The sequence below is a fragment of the Lagenorhynchus albirostris genome, chromosome X (assembly GCF_949774975.1).
Source record: "Lagenorhynchus albirostris chromosome X, mLagAlb1.1, whole genome shotgun sequence".
NCBI lineage: Eukaryota > Metazoa > Chordata > Mammalia > Artiodactyla > Delphinidae > Lagenorhynchus > Lagenorhynchus albirostris.
The window spans coordinates 20,176,070-20,195,697 of NC_083116.1; the positions used below are offsets into that span (position 1 = coordinate 20,176,070).

The 19,628-nt window shown below is 51.9% G+C and overlaps 1 protein-coding gene across 2 annotated transcripts in view; it reads right to left on the reverse strand.

The window, feature by feature from the left end:
* Positions 1-1,140: 1,140 nt before the first annotated feature.
* Positions 1,141-19,628, reverse strand: part of BCORL1 (BCL6 corepressor like 1) — a 59,240-nt gene continuing 40,752 nt past the window's right edge. For both annotated transcript variants that reach the window (XM_060138357.1, XM_060138358.1), the window contains 6 exons: positions 16,179-16,400; positions 13,898-14,064; positions 12,946-13,091; positions 6,171-6,248; positions 4,946-5,099; positions 1,141-1,566 (listed from right to left, as the gene is read on the reverse strand). In XM_060138357.1, the coding sequence (XP_059994340.1) occupies positions 1,284-1,566; positions 4,946-5,099; positions 6,171-6,248; positions 12,946-13,091; positions 13,898-14,064; positions 16,179-16,400 (1,050 nt within the window). In that variant the 3' untranslated portion in view covers positions 1,141-1,283. The remainder of the gene's footprint in view (positions 1,567-4,945; positions 5,100-6,170; positions 6,249-12,945; positions 13,092-13,897; positions 14,065-16,178; positions 16,401-19,628) is intronic.

The following is a 19,628-nucleotide window of genomic DNA, read 5'->3' on the forward strand; positions in this document are numbered from 1 at the left end:
AGCGCTGGAAGGGAAGCCTGCTAGGGCCGCACACTCAGCCCCAGGTCCCCAGGCAGGAGTGGAGGCCGGCAGGAGACCAGTCTCCTGCCCTCATCTTAGGAAATAGCTGAGGCCTGGGTTCAACATCTGGCAGGCAATCCCAGAGCCCTCTGCAGATTCCAAAGGAGAACAGGTTGGGGGCAGAGGGAGAATGAGGGAGGAGAGAGAGAAGAGAGAGGAAAGTGGTGCTCTGAGTCAGGCAAGGGGGAGAGATGGGGACAAGGGTGGGGAGCCGAGAGGCTCAGTATCCAGGGAGGCCGGGGGCGCAGGGGGGAAAGCTGCAGGAACAAACCCATACTGTGCACTCTGAGGAGGGCAGTGAGGACAGCAAGGAGGGGGCTACCTTATCCTTCAGACCCGTTCTCAACTCTCCTCCATAAGAGTCACTCATTAACCCCTTACTCCCATAATCCTCCCCTCCCCAGTAAACACTAATCTCGAGACAGCAGGGCTGCTGCAAAGGGCAGGAGGGTGAAACGGGAAAAACTGGGGGAGGGGTGAGCACCAAAGACTCAGGATTCACCCCCCACCCCCCAGACCTGGGCCAGCACCAGCCACCATCATTAGTCACAGGCCAGTGGCCCCCCCCACCCCTCCCCGCCCCCTCCCCAGTGGTGGAAAAAACCCTGGGAGTAACTTTTTCGGAGGGAGGGAACAGCTTCAGAGCTTAATCGAGAAAGACAAAGAAAGGAGGTGAAGAAAGTCCCTCAATACAACAAGTTGTCTCAAATCGTCACAGTGATACAGACTTATCAGAAACCAATGAAACAATACAAATTAAATACTAATAAAATAAATACTATGGAAGACAAAAGAACACAGGGGAACAGAGGGGGCGCTCAGAGATTTGGGCTTTTCTCTTTTCTCCTCCGGACAGGCCGTGGCCACCCAGGGCCCAGGTTTGGTCTTGGTCACACACAAGGAGGCCAGTCCAAGGGACCCTGGCGCCACCTCCCACCACCCCTGGGACCTCTTGTCCTCAGACGTGGAGTTCAACTTTCCACCCCCGTCACCAACCACGACAACAATGACGATGACAGGGAGATGAGAACTAACTGTAACCAAATTAAAAAAAACAAAAAAACAATCCAGTCACTAATGCTGGCATTGATAAGGCGGCTTCTTGTTGGTCCGTATTATTGCCTCTTTCTGCAGTCTGGTGCTCGGTGGGGGAAAGACATGGGAGGTGGGGGAAGGGTGAACTTGGGAGGAGAAAGAAGAAAAGGGAGGGGCTGTTTTCCCGGTCAACTGTTCCAAGGCTGGAACTCCACCTCGGACCCTAGGAGCCGAAGCAGCTCCGCCTCGTACCGCACCAGCTCCACAGTCTCAGAGGAGCCTGGGGCAGAGGTGGCGTCCATGCCTCCAGGCCACTCGGCGGGGGTCAGCAGCTGACTGGAGGCCACCTGCCGGTAGAACTCGGCCTTGGGCAAGGTGGCGATTTCAAAGTGCGGGAACCGAGCCTGAAAGATCCTCGAGGAAAGCTTCAGCCTCTTCAGGACGTCGGTAAAGAGAAACCAGTTGCAGGGCCTAGAAAAGGCAAGAATGGGAGTTAGGGGAGGGGGCCAAGGGGACGGGGCGGCGGGGGTGGGGTGCTGGGAGCAGGTGGGAGGGCTGCCGGTCTGGCCACCCTCCACTAAGCCACAGACCCCATGAGTGTAGCGGAGGTGAATATTTTCTCCTGTCCCCTACATTGGCAGGCCCAGCTTTCAGCTAAATGGCGAGCACTCAACCCATGAGTGGTGACCTCTTCCAAAAACGGGGAGCGGGAGGGAAATGGGCCTTCCAGAACCTAAAACTCTGAGCAGGCTTCCCCAGGCCTTACCCGCACCGTGACCTGGAATTTACCATCTGCTGGGACCAGTTCTGCCCCCAGCGATCCCTGCCAGCCTGTCTGGTTTCCCTTTCCTGTTCTCACTCCTGCTTCCCCTGCCTCCTTGTTCTCCAAGATCTTCCCCGGCAGAGGGGGAGCCGTGGAGAAAGGCCTAAACTGCGGGTAATCCAAAAGGCATTTCTCTTTGGCTCTGGAATGCATTAGACAAGTTTTTTCTCCAGCGGAGCACCATCATTTCTGCAGGGCCGGAGCTCACGTTACAGCTACAGCCAGTCTGACTTTGCTGAGCACACCCGACTGGGCGACAGCCTGGGGGCAGTCAGGAGGGGGGCTGCTAGGTTGGCCCGGGCCAAACGCTTGCTTTGACTAAACCACGAGGAAACGCTGCATCCCCATGTCAGTGGTCCCTGTTTCCAGGGCTGTCCCTCCTCGCCATTCGCCATTCCACTGTCCCACTTCCAGCCTTTACCACTTTTAGCCTGGACTATATTGCATCAGCCTCCTAACTGGTTTCGCTCTGCCAAGAGCCACCCCCCACCCACCCTCACTGGGTCCTCTGTTATTCTTCGTTTCCTAAAAAGAATATCGGACCTTTTCACTTGCTCCCTAAACCACTTTCAATGGATCCCCAGTATCTCCAGCAAAAAACCCTTCAAACTCTTTAGCATGATTATCATGCAAGACCTCATTCAAACACGACCCCATTCGACCCCTTCAGCCCTGTCTCCACCCAATCTCCCTCTCTCTCTCTCTCTCCCTTTCTCTCTCTCTCTCTCTCTCTCTCTCTCTCTCTCTCACACACACACACACACACACACACACACACACACACACACACACACACACACACACACTGCACACTGTATCCTCATCCCACCAAATACCAGCCATTTGAGGAAGGACTAGCCCTGTTTTCTGAACTTGAATGTCTCAGTGCCTTTGCTCGTGCCACACCCTCCATCCTCCTCTCCTCCCTGGCCCAGTGCAGACTCCCTGTCACCCGTGAAGCCTTCCCCCCATGTAACCGGTTGCTCATCCCATCTTCCACAGTCTCATGGCACTTGGCTTGTACCCTTATTATAATACCTGTAACAGAGCCCATTTCAGAAAGAATATACAAGAAATGTAAACTGTGGTTCTCTCTGTGGCACAGAAATGGGGACTTGGGGTGGACTGGAACTTTTATTTTTCACTTGACACCCTTCTGAACTGTTTGAGTTTTTTACAATAGTAAATCTGCTTAGGAACTCGGTCTTTTATTAGAGTTAATGGTATACTTGTCTGTGTCCTCTATCAGACTGGAGATTCTTTGAAGGCCAGAGCTATATTCTAGCCCTCAGGGTTTGACCTGGTACAACTGCTTAAGACATGTTTCTGGAATTGAATGTTCTGTACAGCACCTAAAACTTCTACCCAGACCCACAGTCCTCATCCCTGAAATGCAGCATTTCTTACAAATGACAATAACCTCTGTCATCTCACACAATCAGGGAATGGGGTGTTCTGGGTTAAGGGAAAGGGACTACAGATGCCAGACACTTGGACATCGCTTTCCAAGAATGGAGGAAAAACCCCCTCAGAACATTAACATTGGTGATCACAATTCAGTCTTGCTTTGATGAGTCAGAAGGCACTTCTGAAAGCCACAGGGCCTCGGAGTCATCATTCTACACACACACACACACACACACACACACACACACACACACACACACACATTTCTTTAAGAACATAAATGTTCATTCACATCGTGCTGTAGCCGTGTGGAAGGGCAGATTCAGAAGTGGCGCTGGAAGATGTAACATCAGGAAAACCAGCTCTGCTGGTACCAAGCTCTCAACGGAAAACCTGCCTGCCGCCCAGCTTGCTGAGTGGTGCGCGGCCCTCGGTTGCCCCGTGTTCTGTCCGCACCTAAAGCACACTACCCCGGTCCTTTTACTGCCTGGGGCCCAAGATCCTGTTTCAGAGAAGGAGGTGCTGAATACTTTGGAGGAATTAATTAACTGTGCAATACTATATCCCAGAGGCCCAGCCCCGCCCTCAGGGATCAGCTTATGCCCAGAAGAATAAGGACCAAAAGCCCGTGAAACTTGATCCCTACTAGTGTCATCATAGAGGCTATTTTTATTCTTATCAGGCCGGGGGGAGGGAAGGGATGCAAAGAAACTGTGGTCTAGTGGTTAGAGTCGTCAACTGAGGGGCTCCCTCAGAGGGTTCCTAATCCATTGCCCCCTCCTCCCCGTCTATCATGTGCACTTCATGTGCTTTCATTTAAAAAAACATAGGGTCTGATATTTTAAAAATAGGTATCAAAGAAAAAGTATCCTTAAAAGTGTCTGCAAAGGTACTTGAAATACGTGAAGACACCAAGAAGAGGACACTTAATGATGGAGGCCAAGAACGAAAGGACAGTGTATCCTGCATCCTCCTAACCGGTTCAGCCACGGCCCTGCAGGCTGCTGAACTCCCTTCTGAATCATCAAATAAAGGTTAAACTGGGTTCAGTCTAACGCTAAGTATCAAGTATATCCTAGTCTCTGAAAACGGGTGACCCTCGTTATAATATGCACGGTAATCTGAGAGGACAGCAGCCATGCCATCATCTCGCCAACATTAAGGCAATGAGAAACCAGCCTGTGGATTACTTAAGGACCCCGGTGGCCCCATAGCTATGGCAACCATATGTCCCAGCTTTTCCAAGAATCTCAATTTCAAATATTCTGTCTGGCTGTCCCCAGAAACCACAAAAATGTTCCAGAGATTCTAATAGTTCACCAGCCCAAATATCTCCCAGATCATCTCTTACACCCAGGAACAGGGCAAAAATCCTTCAGAGAGTGAATCGAGATTTTGGTTTTGCAAAACACACATAGTCAATGTACCTAGAGCTATTCTGAACATATCTAATCTGGGCTGGAAAGTCAGGCTGGACTTGGTCATATATTATCTCTCCTATGCTCTAGCACTTGTTCTCCAGGTCTCAGCTTCCTCCTGGAGAACTCCAGCATTCTCAGGGAGGCGGGCCCTGGCCCGGGGTGCTAGTGCTTGGTCCTCATAGATCTCTCACACACTCACCCGCGGGACACTGACACCTGGAGGTTGTAGCAAGGGAGAAGAGGCTTGTCTGAGAGCTCAAACATAAAATCATCCCCATCCACATCATCTCCTTCTTGATCGGAGCTCCCAGGAGGATTATGGAGGAGGTCACAGGCAAACCCATCTTTTTCCTCTGTAAAGACATCATACAGGGAATTAGGACTTAGCTACATGCATTAAGACCAAAGAAAAGAAATGCTCCAACAAGATAAAGAGGAGTGGCGGTGGGTGATCAGACGAACCAGATCCCCAGTCAGGGCCAAGTGTCTCTGATGTCATGGCTCACAGCCTTGGGAGGGCATGTGAAAGTTCTAGCCCCGGGAGGTAGTACTTTGTGGCCAGCGATTCCTTATACTCCTCCACCTTTCAACCGGAAAAAAGCAAGGTGGTGTGAAGGATACACTGCCCAACTGTTGGAGACAGAAGCCTGAAGATGTCATCGGCAGTTGAAGGCAAGGGAAAACACCTGCCCTTCAAACTGCAGCTTTCCCAAGCCACCAGAAAGCCTGCTGGCGTCCCCAGAAGCCCGGAGGGGGCTCAGCCTGTTCCCTTCCCCAGCCGTGTGTTCGGGTGTGGCCTGCCTCTCCTGGTCCAACTTCCCCCAAGCTTAGTAGCGGGCGCCTCCCTCGATCTGCAGCCCCTGGTCCAATGGGTGAATGCCGGATGACGGCCACAGATAAAGGCTCACTGCTCTTCCAACAAAGGAAAGCTCGGGCCAGAAGGCTAAGGGCTTGGGAGACAGCAGCTATCATCTCAGAAACCCTGTGTGCATCTTGGGGGCAGGGTAGGGAGGGAATGGTAGCTGCCAGATGAGGGGCTGGGTCCCTCTGGAGTGTGAGCAATACCAGAAGAGGTGACGACGCACATAGGCGCTTCTGGCAGGGTTAGGACAAAGCAACGGAGGAGAAAGGGACTTGGAAAAGAGAGAATTTTTCAAGTACCCAGGGTGGGGAGTGGTAGAGGGCTAATGACGGATGGCTTTCTCCAAATCAATGGCATCTCCTGGTTTTGGCCAACAAGTTCTGAGTCTGGGGGAGGCATGGGCTAGAGTGTGGGCTGAAAGGGCCTGTAAGCTACTAACGAGTGAAGAAGGGCTACCTCCATTAGGTCACTCCTGGCTTTGAGAAGAATCAGTGAAACCCAAAGCAGATCCCAAACCTCTGAGCCATAGACAAGGGTGGGAAGAATCCCACTTAAGGCTTACCCAACACAGAACTGCTGTAAAAGTCCCAGGAAACGCCAGGATCACCCTCTGCCCGGCCCTGAAGATCCGAGAGGTGATCTGATGAAAGAAGAGAGGGAAGTGAGAAAAGGAGGTAGGCTAGAGAAGGAACCTAGAAGCAAAGTATATCCATATGGGGTTAGGAGAATGGGAGATGGAAAGGAAGGACCATAGGAGGGGCTGGGAGCGACCCAAGAGAAATCCGCTTCCTGCCATCCATCAGAGGTTACAAACCAGCAGCCAACAACCAGCTCTAGCCCGCTTACTGTCTAGGTTTTGGCCCAGTGTTTTAAACCCCTATAATTTAATTAACTTCTAACATTTTAAAATTGGGAAATTTCACTTAAAAATTCGGATTTCCAACTTTTCTTGAAAAAAAAAAATCAGGAGATCTGGCAACACTGCATCCACATTCCTACATGTCAACAGTTGGCTGGAGGGAGAGGCGACATGTGCGTTCTCCAATTCAGCAGGCCCCACCCAGCCTGCTCTGCTCTCTAACACGATCAGCCTAAAGGCATTTAGGCCTGCGACCCCTGCTTCAAATGATGTAGGGAATTACTCTGCAAGCAGAATCCTAGACCTATCCCAGGATTTCAATTCCCTGTTGGTCACAATGTTCATATATCCAATCGCGATCTTGCCAATTCAAAGTAAGATAAGGAAGCATAATTCCTTCTGTTTCGTCTTTGAAAACATGGTAGGGAGGGGAATGGCCAAGTTTATCCTCATGAAAACCTATTGCTTCCACTCCTAGGTATATACCCAAAAGAATTAAAAAAACAGGTATTCAAATAAAAACTTATACGTGAATGTCCCACAGCAGCTCTATTCACAATCTCCAAAAAGTGGAAACAACCCAAATGTCATTCAGCTGATGAAGGGATAAAAAAAATGTGGATAAACACTATGGAATATTATCCAATCCTCCATTAGGAGGAATGAAGTGCTGTTACACACTATGACATGGATGAAACTAGGAAAAAAGGAGGCTAAGGGGTTAGGACTCAGTGTTTTTTTTTTTTTTTTTTTTTTTTTTGGCTGCACCACATGGCTTGCGGGATCTTAGTTCCCGACCAGGGATTGAACTCAGGTCCTGGCAGTGAAAGCACCAAGTCCTAACCACTGGACCACCAAATTCTCCCAAAAAACCCCATTTTAAAGCCTTTGCTTACTTGATCTGAGAACAGACATCAGGTCACCCCTTAGCCTCCCTGTTCCCTAGCTAAGCATCATCTAGGTGAATTGTTTCACCTCTCAGCCCCACGTGGACAAAAAGCAGGTTTCCATGACAAATTCAACTGTGTCATCTGTGGGCACATGGCCCAGTGGTTGCCAATATGCCACGTAGTACAGTTGACAAGCTGATTTAGCTGTGACACCTGGGCAACAGGACAGGAGAGAGTCCAAAGGGCACAGGTGAGGTGAGGGTGCCCCCTGAAAACCAAATCCCAGGAGGAAGCTGGCAGCCACTCTTAAAGGAGCAGAGCTAAGCTTCCCGGATGGAAGGCACCGCCACGGTCCAATATACCTTCCCTTTGGGTCACACATTCTATCAGCAAAAATGCCCATCAGTTGTTGTGAGCTACTGAAAGAAATCGTTTTTTAGCAACCTTCTAGGAGATGAAGGGTTTCTTCCAAGAGGAAAAGGCAGTCAGAGAGAAGCATTCAAGTAATGGCTGAGCAGCCGGAGGGGAAAACCTATCGTCATGTACATTAGATCTTTTGTGCATTCTATGAAAAAACTCTGAGGTCACGGCTGCCAGCTTATTTCCTCTTCTGTACCGTGTGCCATTTGGGAGTTAGAAGTAATTCCTTCCAAAGGCCTCTGTCAGGTAGGTGTCTATTCTGTGCCTAGCCCTGTGCTAGGTGTCCCGGAAGATAAAGGAATGAGATCGTAAGTTCCCTAAAGGCAGGGCCCACGCCTGTCCTGTTCATCACTGTCTCCCTGGTACCAAAGCCCAGGTGCCTGGCACACAGTAAGAGCATAATAAACACATGGGGAAAAAAGTGGGCGGCGGGGCAGAAATTACTATAAGGCGAGACTCTAAAGTCATGTGCTTACTCAGCCTGGGTCCGGAACATATGCATTCAAGTGACTGCTGTCCCCCACACAGGTCACACGAGGACTCCATCAGAGCAGCCCTCGCTCACCACATTCCTGGGGCTCTTCTCTTGGAGCTGCCTTCAGAGACCCCGGCACACTCCTCTAATTTTCCTCGCTGGCGACAGATCTTTGTCATTTGCGGTGAATTTGCCTTTTTGAGACAGCCCGAAGTTAACTGGCACAGGCAAAGATGCCGAAGTCGGAACAGGCCCACGAGTGGCATACAAGAGGAACCATCAAGGTCTGCTTGACGGGGCAGCTTTGAGGCACGTTTCCTCACACGTCTTCTCGTACAATCAGGATGAGGAGTGACTCCTTTTCCCTGATTCTCCCTTGCCTTCCCCTTAACTTTCAGTTCTTTCCGCTTTCCTTGCCTTCAAAAAGAACCCTCAGCCCAGCAATCCCGCTCCTAGGTATATACCCCAAATAATTGAAAACAAATACTGAATCAAACAAATACTTGTTCACGCGTGTTCACAGCAGCACTAGGCACAATTGCCGAAAGGTGGCCACAACCCAAATGTCCGTCAGCTGATGAATGGATAAGAGAAAATGTGATCTATCCATACGAGTGGATATCATTCAGCCTTAAAAACATGCCACTACGTGGACAGACCTTGAAAACATGACGCTACGTGAAAGAAGTAAGACTCAAAAGGCCCCATACTGTATGATCCCATTTCTATGAAATGTCCAGAATGGGCAAATCCACAGAGACAAAGTAGACAGGTGGTTGCCAGGGGGCTGGGGGGTGGCGTGGGAGTAGAGAGCAACTGCTTAATGGGTATGGGGCTTCATTTTGGGGAGATGAAAATGTTTTGGAGCTCGATAGAGGTAGTGGTTGTACAACACTGTGAACACACTAAACGCCACTGAATTGTTCACTTTTAAATGGTTATTTTTATGTTATGTGAATTTTGCCTTGATAAAAAAAAATTTTTTTAAAGTACTCAATGTGAGCCGTGACCCTGGCAATCAGAGTTTCTCTATGTCCCAGGGTCCCATCGTACCCCTCCCCATCTCCTCCAACCAAGTCACCAGCTGAGGGACATGAAAGGAGAGAAAAACAAAAAACAAGCAGTCTTCGACATGGGGTCATATGGCTGAGGTCTCTGGCAGGAAAAACAAAAACCTGTGATTCAGTGACCTCAAGTGGTAAATGGCTAACCCTTTCATCAGTGGAAGGAAAAGCAGTCCTGATACTTCCTCCAATGCCCCAACCCAAACTGCAACAATTCCCCCCAGCTCCCACATTCTTTCTGACAGAGGACGAAAAACGAGTCTGTTTTCCCTTGGGTAGGTTGGATATTATTCTTTTCTTCAAAGGGTCAAAGGGAAATCAGTCACATGCCTGCCTGTAATCTGGCCCAAGGAGGAGGTCTTCCAAAGGCCTCTCAGAAGGTTTGGATGGCTTGGTGTTCCGAGCCCAAGGACGAGAGAGAAAAGGTTCACTGTCTGACCTCCAGACAGTGTTAGGCCAAGCCAATGTAGGAAAGTCCACATTTTCAACCCACACGAATTACCAGCGTCTTCTGCTTTACAGAAGAATTCACTACAGGATACCATCCCTGTATATTTAAAAGAGGATTTGATTCCCAGACTTTTCCAGAACAGGGGACTTGTACAAAATGAGGATGCTCTACATGGGGCACAACCCTGAGAATCTCTCTGGCTCGCCGTTTCCGCCCTTTACACCCTACAGGGACTCGCCTTCATTTGCTGCCCAGTGGGATCTCCACTAGGGGAGGAAGAAGACAATTAATCTATGGAGAATTTGGTCAGGCAAATGCTTGGGGATGAAAAGCAAAAAGCTTCTTAACCACGTCGGCCAGACAGGCAAGGTAAAAAGAAACCCGGAAGTCCACACGGAGGCATCTAGGTGTAGGGGCCTCCCTAACCCTCAACCTCGTGGTGCTTCCTGCAGCCACTCTACCCAGTGGTTCCTTGAGATTTGGGGCAGGGGAGAGCTACGGAGATGAAAAAAGAGAAATACCCGGTTCAAGGAATCAAAAAGCTCCTGGTGATGGTTGCACAACATCGTGAATGTACAAAATGCCACTGAATTGTTCACTTCAAAATGGTCCTGTTAGGTGAGTTTCTCAATTAAAAAAAAAAGGCGGTGGGGGGGGGACTTCCCTGGTTGCGCACTGGTTAAGAATCCGCCTGCCAATGCAGGGGACACGAGTTCGAGCCCTGGTCCTGGAAGATCCCACATGCCGCGGAGCAGCTAAGCCCGTGCGCCTAGAGCCCGTGCTCTGCAACAAGAGAAGCCACCGCAATGAGAAGCCCGCGCACCACAGCAAAGAGTAGCCCCTGCTCGCCGCAACTAGAGAAAGCCCGCGCGCAGCAACAAAGACCCAACGCAGCCAGAAATAAATTTATTTATTCTTTTTTAAAAAAGGCCCTGAGTAATACTTCTCATCCCCCCCAAAACAGCCTTTGGCCTCAAGTCCCTCCTCCCGGTGCCTGCCTCCCCCGGCTGCCAAGGTCCTAGCCAGATTGAGCACTTTCCCTAACAGCCAATCAGAGCTCTGTCTTCAATCGGCACTCAGTATTTGCATGGAAAAGAGGTGGCCCAGTTTTAACACTCCTTTCAGCTCCTGGCTCCCACTATGAAGTTATAGCTCCATGCCCATAAAGTTGAGAAACAATGTCAAGATTTGAATGAAGGTGCTCAGCCTGGACAGGCTAGGAAGTGCCACAATTAAGAAAAGTCTTTTCTTGCGTCTGCAACACAGACTAGCATCCAAGTTAGTTTAAGGAGGCATCAAAAGGCTTTCTAGTAGTTGGGATTAGTTAACAGACATGAGAAGAAGAGAGAAAAACGTGTTTATTTCTAATTTTGTAACTACTTAAAATGGTTTCAACATTCAAACTCCTTGGGGATTTTGGAGAAGGGGTCCGGGAAGAAAAGACTTTGCTTACAACTGTGGTCAGAGACAGCTTTATTTGGACCCAGAGGGCCCCAAGCCCTCAGGAGGGCAGTCTCTAGCCCAAAGACACCCCTAGATGAGACCTGCTGATCAAAGGAGAGCTTCGTGCAGTGCTTTTATCATGTTGAGATGCTCTGGATGGCCCCGTGTGGCAGCTTTTCCTGGGAATTGTGTGGAGTGCAGACAACATGCGTGCGCGTGGAGGAAAGTGCGTGCGGTGCGTGGGATGCAGGAAGAGGCCACAGAGGGTGGCTTGCCCCGAGCCCCGGTGATGGTCCAGCTAAAGTGAACAAGAGTCCTCAGTGGCCCAGAACAAATGCCTGAAGGAGCATCCCCAAGGGGCTCCACCCCTCACAGACAGGGGCCTGGGACCCCAGAGCCGGCAGAGGGAAGAGGCAGTCCTGCTCCAGCCAGAGAGGCTGGGTCCTGCTGGGGGCGGGAGGCCTGCACACAGTGGGGGGCCCACAGGGATGAGTTGGTCTGGCTGCGGACTGGCTGGAGGCTGGCTGAGCAGGAGTCAAGGGCTCCCTCAGCGGCCTCCTATCGCTCCCCCTCCAGCTTTCATTAGTACCTAGAAGGCAATTCCCACCTAGTCCTCCTTCCATGGGGACCTTTAGCTCAGGTTCCTTTGTTTCTTCCTCCATCATCAGCCACCTAGTTAACCTTTGTTCAATAAACAAATGAGCCCCTGATTGGGAGCCCAGGACTGTATTGGGGGAGGCGTGGGGGGGGGCGTGGGGGCATGGGGGGAGAGTTCGGGGCTGAGGCCACAGCCCAGGAGAGAGGGAGCAGCCTCGGGCAAATCCTTGACCCTGTGGGCTTCCAGGCGAGAGGCGCTGAACCACAAACACTGAAGCCTCCGAGGAGGATCAGCGACACAACTCCCAGCTGCTCCATCTGACCAAGTGCCGCTCAGGCAGCCTGAAGAAGTCACTGCTAGCGCAAGGGCCAAGCTGTGATGTCACGAAGGAGGCGGGGTTCCTTCATTCGGAGGTCAAGTCTGAGGAGATTCCCACTGAGCATGCCCAAGCTAGACTTCCCTCCTTCCCTCCTCCCTGCTGCCCAACTCGCCAGAGCTATCTAACTGCAGACAAACAGCTGTCATCCGCTAATAAGAAAATAAAGGCAAGTTGGCTTGTGGCCCTTGCCATGGGCCTTAACACTACTTTTCCAGAGGGGGCAGGTGAGGGAGGAAGAGAAAGGAACAGGAGGATGCAGAGGGAACATCAGAGTTACCACAGAGTGTCAGGAATAAAGTATCGGAGGGGTCCCAAGGGTTGGACTTTGACCACCAACAGGGAGAAAATACAAAGTGCAAAAACAAAAGCAAAATGTTAAGTGTCACTTCTTTGCAACCGACATACCATTCAAAGCACAAGTCCACACATTTTGCCCCCAACTAAATCTACTAGTGGGGCTGCTGTCCACAGGGAGGCCTCCCCACATACCAAACGGGGAAATGGGTCCCCGCGGGCTACCAGGGCCCTGAAGAGGATGCGTGTGACGTGGACGCTCAAAGCACAGGGACAAGAGGAAGCGACCTTCTGACTTTTTAAAGTTCACAGAGATTTCTGAGCCACCAGAAGGAAAGCCCGTGAAGAGGGCTGACACCCCTCACAGGAGGTGCTTGAGATGGAGGAAGATGAAGGGCATCTCGGGAGCTCAGGGATCAGAGGCCAGCCCCAGGAACGAGGTTTTGAGTCTGGGCCGTACTCACCACTCAGAAAGCGCTTCATGGTGTCGCTACTGGCCAGCTTCATGGCCGTCTGTCCCGAGTAGGTGGCCAGCGTGGGGTCAGCCCCGTAGGACAGCAAGAGCCAGATGGTTTCCAGGTTGTCGTTGACCACCGCATCATGAACTGGCCTGCGAGGTGATACAGGGTGAGAACAGCAGGGCCCAAGTGGGAACCTGGGTGTCTAGGCCTCAGGCCACCTCATCAGGGAAAGCAAACTGAGCTGACCCCAGTGTAACGTGGGTAAGACTTAGGGCAGGGGAACCACTTGCTGGCCTGCACTGTCCTCTATCCCTACCTTTCTCCTCCCTCCCATTTCTCTCTCTTATCTTTCCCCCACCATGACGGGACAGTCCCCGTGGCACAACGGAGCTCCGCTGTTAGCTCTGGAGCTCAGGAGAGAACAGGTCCCTGACTGAGGATAAACTTAGAGCAGATGCTGGGGGATATGAATGGAAAAACCCAGATGATTGCCCCAGAGCAGGGATGAGCAGGGCTGCTCCACACACCAGGCCGGTGGCCAAGCGGAGCCTACACCCTCTGACCCAAGTCCCCCCACTCGGTATGCAACTTGTGTCAGTTTCACTCAGGAAGTAGGCCCTCGAATAGAGCACAGGAGAATGGGTGCAATTTCTTTAAGACAATGGCAGGTGTCTTTTTTTTTTTTTAAGTATACAGAGATCAACTCAAGAATCAAATCTGGGATGTTACCCTAAGGTCAACCTCCCATTCCTAAAGCCCGAGATTCTGCCTGAGACAGGTGCACAGGATGATCCCTAGACAACACCAGCCTCCCCTCAGTGACCAACGTGGACTGGCCAGCAGGAACTCATCCAGCCTTGCCCTAAACCGGTCCGAACTGGGGCAGGTTCTCTTGAGGGAGGGGCTGAGTGGGGAGTTGGGAGGCGGCGGGGGGTAAGGGGAGCAGCCTTCTTGCCTCGTGCCGTCCTGCGCGCTGCAGTTTACGTTGGCACCGTGCTCCAGCAGGATGTTCAGGATGTCAGTCCAGCCCCGGGAGCAGGCCTCGTGCAGGGCCGTGTAGCCAGCGTTGTCACGGTGATTCACATCTTCACTGTCTTTCTGGAGGCAGTAGAGAACAACGTCCTGTGGGAACAGGGAGAGCGCCGTGAGCAAACAGAGGCCAAACTCTGGAAATCACCCTAGTTAGGTCTGAAGCTCTCCAACTGTCCAAAGAGTCTCAGAACCTGCTCTTTAGTCCAGAGACTGACAGGCAAATCTCAAAATCTTTTGCCAACAAAATCAGTCCTGAGGTGCCTTCGCCAGCGGCTCAACTTCCGGCCGTGTCCTCAGCCACGGGGAGGCAGTTCTAATGACTGAGAACACTCGTCTGGGTGTGGTTTGCTGGCTGAGGCCCTCAGAGAGGCTCACCTGCCCACCCAGAGCTTAAACCCTCAGGCCTCAAGTGTCTGAGCACTCTTTCTGTAGTCTGGGGCTTTTTGAGACAGCCCCAGACCAAAGAAATGAGACATGTGCTGGCAAGCACAGCCCCTGGCAGTAATTTGAGAACAAGGAAGAAAGAATTGGTTTAAGTACTATCCCTGGATGCTGGTTTTAATTGTTTTAAGTACTATCGCTGGATGTTTATCCCTGGGCAGTCAATTCCAGGCCTCCCCTCAAATCAAGACTGTTCCAAGGATAAGCCAGTAAGGTCACTCATCCATAGTAGTGATTAGCTTCCCTGGGCTGAGACGACAGGACCAGAAGCGGGACTCCAGGCCTAGAAGCTGCCTAGCTAGTCTAGGATGAAGCTGGTGAATACGCTGACGGGGAGGGGAGAGGCAGCCCCTCTTCTGAGGGAAAGAGGCTGACAGCAGCTACCAGGGGCCTCTCATCAGCTCGCCCAGGGCCTGGTGAGATGGGACTCAGCCGTCCTGACTGACAGCTAGCTCACTGGCTGGCTGGCTGGCTAGAGCTAGCGAGCGTGCAAGCCTGCGTGTGCCCGCTGCCTCTACCCAGGGGACCACAAGGCCCCCTACCCTCCTCATCAGTGCAGATGTTGCCTCTTCCTCCAGGCCTCAGACTACTCCTCCCTCCCTCCCTCCCATGACAGGCTGTCCAACTTGCTCTTGCCCCATCCTGATTGGTTGGCCTGTGGTTTCCTGTTGGCTGGTTTGGCCCCAGGTAAAAGAAGTTCACTTAAAGGGCAAGCGTTGGTCATCATTTTTTCTTTCGATCTCCCTTGGCAGCTACCCAGGCCCCCACACGAGGTGCTCGAGACAGATACGTGGTTTGCCAGTAAGACACTGTCAAAGCGGCTCTCCCATGCCAACCAGGCTGGCTGGGAGTGCAGCTGTCTTTAAATGAGTCAGTTATGGGTGTCGGAAGCCTTAAAAGAAAAGAGGGCCTACTCTGAAGCCCAGCAGCTCCACCCTTCAGAGCAAATCCTGGGGAAATAATTGGTGTGGCGGGCAAAGGCACATGGTCAAGGAGCTCATATCAACAAAAATGTCCAACCAGGTAACTGCATGATGGCAAATGAGTCAGGCTTCTACCCCTACCCTGGCATTTGGGAATCAAAAAGACTTTGGTGTGAATTCATACTCACATGTACGTAGTAGCTGAGTGATTGTGGATGTATCACTTAACAGTGCTAACCCCTGATTTTCTCACCTATAAAATGGGGTTAATAAAACCTACTGCCATAGGCTTACGGTGAAGATGAAAGGACACGACGTAATGAGAACTCAACACGACAAAATAAACACCAGTTTCCTTTCCTAATTTCTTTTCGATCCATAGGGAAGTAGCATGAGGTGGGGTGAGCTCATCTCTGCCCCTCCAATGTACTCCTGACTCCCCCACTACCAGAAGCCAAAACGAGGGGAAGCTGGAGAGGGACGTAAAGAGTGAGCGATGATCACCCCTGTCCCTCTCTGAGTGGGGGAGCCATGGCACAGGGAAATTCAAGACGACATAAAAACCCCCAAATCCCATTTCTGGCCTAGGAATGTACTGGATGATACTGTGTTACCATTTCAATTCTGTTCATCCTAAATTGCCTTTCAAAAGGGTTTGCGTTCCCACACACCATGCCAGGGTCAGGGCGGCCCCAGAGGCCGTCTGCGCAGTAGGAGGAGGCCAGCCTGGGCTCAAGCCCCAAACCAAGCCTTGCCCAGGCCACAGAAGAGCCAATGGGGAGAAGCTTCTCCACAGATGCTCGGGCAATGGCATCCTGTGGCTGGGGGGGTGCTCCTTACCTTATAGCCAAGACGGGCCGCCCGCTGCAGGAGGGTCTCGCCAGCATTTTTGTTCACTATGAGCCGACGAGCCTCTGGGGGGATCTGCCGGGCTGCGGGTGACTCGGAGGCCTCCTCTGGGCCAGCACTTCGGGACTTGGAGGGCGTGCATGGCTCTGTGGGTTTCGCTAGGGTGGGAGATTTGGGAGATCGTGTCTTCTGCTGGCTCCAACGCCCTTTGCCCTGGAAAGCAGAGACGCAGTCCTAGATCAGCACAGGTCCTCACTCATTTCTACCTGGTGAGCAGATGCTAAGGGGCTCAAGTCCTCAACCCCAGAAACCAAGGAATAATGATGGGATTGGAAAGCACAGGTTGAGGAGACATCCCAGCCTCTCTCAAGCACTCTGCATGCCGTCTTTACCTGCCTCGGTCCCCGTTTATTGCGGTTTTTACAAGTCATCTCGATAAATAAGTGGGAGCAAACTCTCAGAGTAAAGAGAAGTGGAGACAGCTAGCTTTGACTAAAGAGGCACGGCTGTGGAAGCCTTCACTCGTGTTGCAAAAACCTTTCCCCCACATCCAGCCCTCACCAGGCTTTTCCCACCTCTCATCACACTGTGTCCCCGATCACACTCACGCCCCGCTGGGCTGGTGGAAAGCGATCAAGCCCACGAAGCAGACAGACCGGCTTTTGAATCCTGCCTCTGCCAGCCACTAGATACAAGACCTGGGGCAAGACCCAACCTCTTGGAGCCTCACTTTTTCCCTTGCGGGGTCTTTGAGATAATGAACTAGAGCAGCTCCAGAACAATGCCCAAGGTGCGTGCTCACAAAACGTTAGTGTCCTTTCCTCATGAATGACCCCTGCATGTCTCCTTTATCCTCCCATCTTGAACTGGAATGTCTAGAGAAAGTTCCCATGCCTGGCCCAGCACTGTTTAGTGAGTCTATAGGGGCAGGTAACTTGTCTCTTTCAGATGAAGGGAGGGGACTTCAGATGGGGAGGAACTGTGTTCGAGGAGCTGTACTAGAGGAACCAGACCCAAGGCGCCTCATCTGCACCTGGACCTAAGTTAGATGATGAGATTCGAAACCTGGAGTTGATACCATAAGTGGACAAGACTTTGGGGGGGCCTTGGGAGAGGAGGGTATGACTTGCATGTGGAAGGGTATGAATCACTGGGGGGCCTGAGGACAAGAATGTACCCTCATCAGACTTTAAGATGGTCCCTGATGATCCCCACCTCCTGAAATTCATGCTCTTGTGTAGCCCCCTTCTGCACTGGAGAGGACTGATCTGTGTAGCCAACAGGAGAAGGCAGAGAGGACGGTGTGTGACTTCCAAGGCTAGGTCCTAAAAGACAATGTTGCTTCTGCTTTGCTCTCTTTTGGATCACTCGTTCTGGAGGAAGCCAGCTGCCAAGTCATGAGGACACTCAAGCATCCCTTTAGAGAGGCCCACGGGGCAAGCAAAGGAGGCCTCCTGCCAACAACAAGCATCAACTTGCCACCATGTGAGGGAGCCACTCTAGAAGCAGATCCTCCAGCCCCAGTCAAGCCTTCAGATGAATGGAGCCCTGGCTGACACCATGACTGCAACTTCAGGCATGGGAGACCCCAAACCAGACACAGCGAAGCTGCTCCTGAATTCCTGACCCCCAGAAAGTGTACGAGATAATACATGTTTATTGTTGGGCTAAGCTGCTAAATCTTAGGGTAGTTTGTTGCACTGCAACAGATAACTAATACATCACACTTCCCCAAGTCCCTCAGAGCATCAAAGTCTCACTTAAATCCTGTGTCTTCTACAACATTCTACAACACTCTGGTCCCCACTGCCCTCTTTCTCTGCAACACCCAGAACACCTAGTCTGAATCACATAATCCAATGCCTTATGTCTGACTGTCAATTTCCTCTGGTTGTCTCACAGACAAGTCTGGCCTCCCCTGCTACGTTTGAAGCTCCCCGGGGTCAGGGTTCACATTTTCATCTTCCCTTTTGTTCCTTACAGCACTTAACTCGGGGTTGGGCACATCGCTGCAACAAGCATTTGTTGACTTGATCCAAGGCAGCTATATATAGAGCCCTGGGCAGCCAGAAGAGTTGCCTAGAAAGACACGAAGCCAGGAAAGGAATGGCAGCAGGGAAAAGACAAGGTCCCAGGGCATTTGTTTCCTCTGGTAAATCCCAAGACAAGAGCTGCTATACGTCCACATCCCAGAAGGGCAGAGAGGTACGACAGCTGGCAGGAAGGCACCGGCTATGAGTGTAGAATGCTGCTTTATTGCCGGGAGGATAGAGGTGCATTATGGTGATACTGGAGGATGCTGGGTAAAGTACCCAGGTTTTTGCTAAGCCAAGCCAGGAGCCAAAGGGTGACTCTCCTTCTAGGCGCCAGAGCTGCCAGAGACAAGGGAGGCTGCCAGAGACAAGGGAGGCTGCCTGAGGGAGGAGCAACAGCAAATGGGGACCACCTCCCCCTCCCCCCTTCCTCCCTGGCTCGGAGCCCCTGCGGGAAGAAGCCTTTGACCGATGCCCCAGCTTTAGTGTTGCAGGTGCGTCCCCCGCCCTCCCACCACCTTGCTTCCCACTACAAAGCACTGTGCCATGGGGGCAACTGGAGCAGGTGGTGGTGACTAGGAGAGAAAGAAAGGTGGGAGGGAGAAAGGGAGGCCCTGTGAAGGGAGAAAACCTCTCTGGGAGAACACTTCGGTGGGCACACCGCCAGGCAGAATAACCAGACAGAGGCATCAGCGCGTGCTGCTGAACGCGAGGCGGCTGGTCACCTTTGCGTGGGACGGGGTCATCTGAGCGTGTGGGGAAGAGCAGGGGAGGGGGACGCCCAGCTTTCGCCAGAGCTGCTCGGGGTTGCAGTGTCTCCCTGCCCAGCTGCCCCCTCCCCCAGTGTCCCCCGGATAGACAGAAGCCACCCATCCACAGGGTGGAGACATAGGCAAAGAGTGGGGGGCGTGCGCCAGGGGCAGCCAGGCCGGCCTCACACCCCAAGTCTCTCACTCGGGTCACCGAGTAACCTCGAACAAGTCCCCTAACCTCCCCAAGCCTCAGTTTCCTCACCATAGAATGAGGACAGCTACTGTGGGAATTAAGAGCGATCATGCAAGCAGAGCACCCGGCACAGACCAGACTTCCCCTCTCCTTCCTAGGCCCCCTCCTTCCTTCCCCTTCTCCTTCCCCTAGGTCCCAGGGAACTGGCACTGCTACCTTGCCTCTCCGAGCCTCTGTCCCCTCATTCTTACCTCGGCCTGAAGCTCGAGGATGTACACCAGCCTCAGAGAGAGCACTTTACTGTTCTCAAAGCCCTTCACATCCGTTGCCTCCTTTCTTCCCCCAAGCACCCTCTTGAGATGGAAAGGACATGAAGTATCATCTCCATTTTTAAAGATGAAGAAACAGGCTTGAGTACTTTGTTTGAGCTGGAACCAGATTCCAGAAGAAGGAAGGGGAAAGG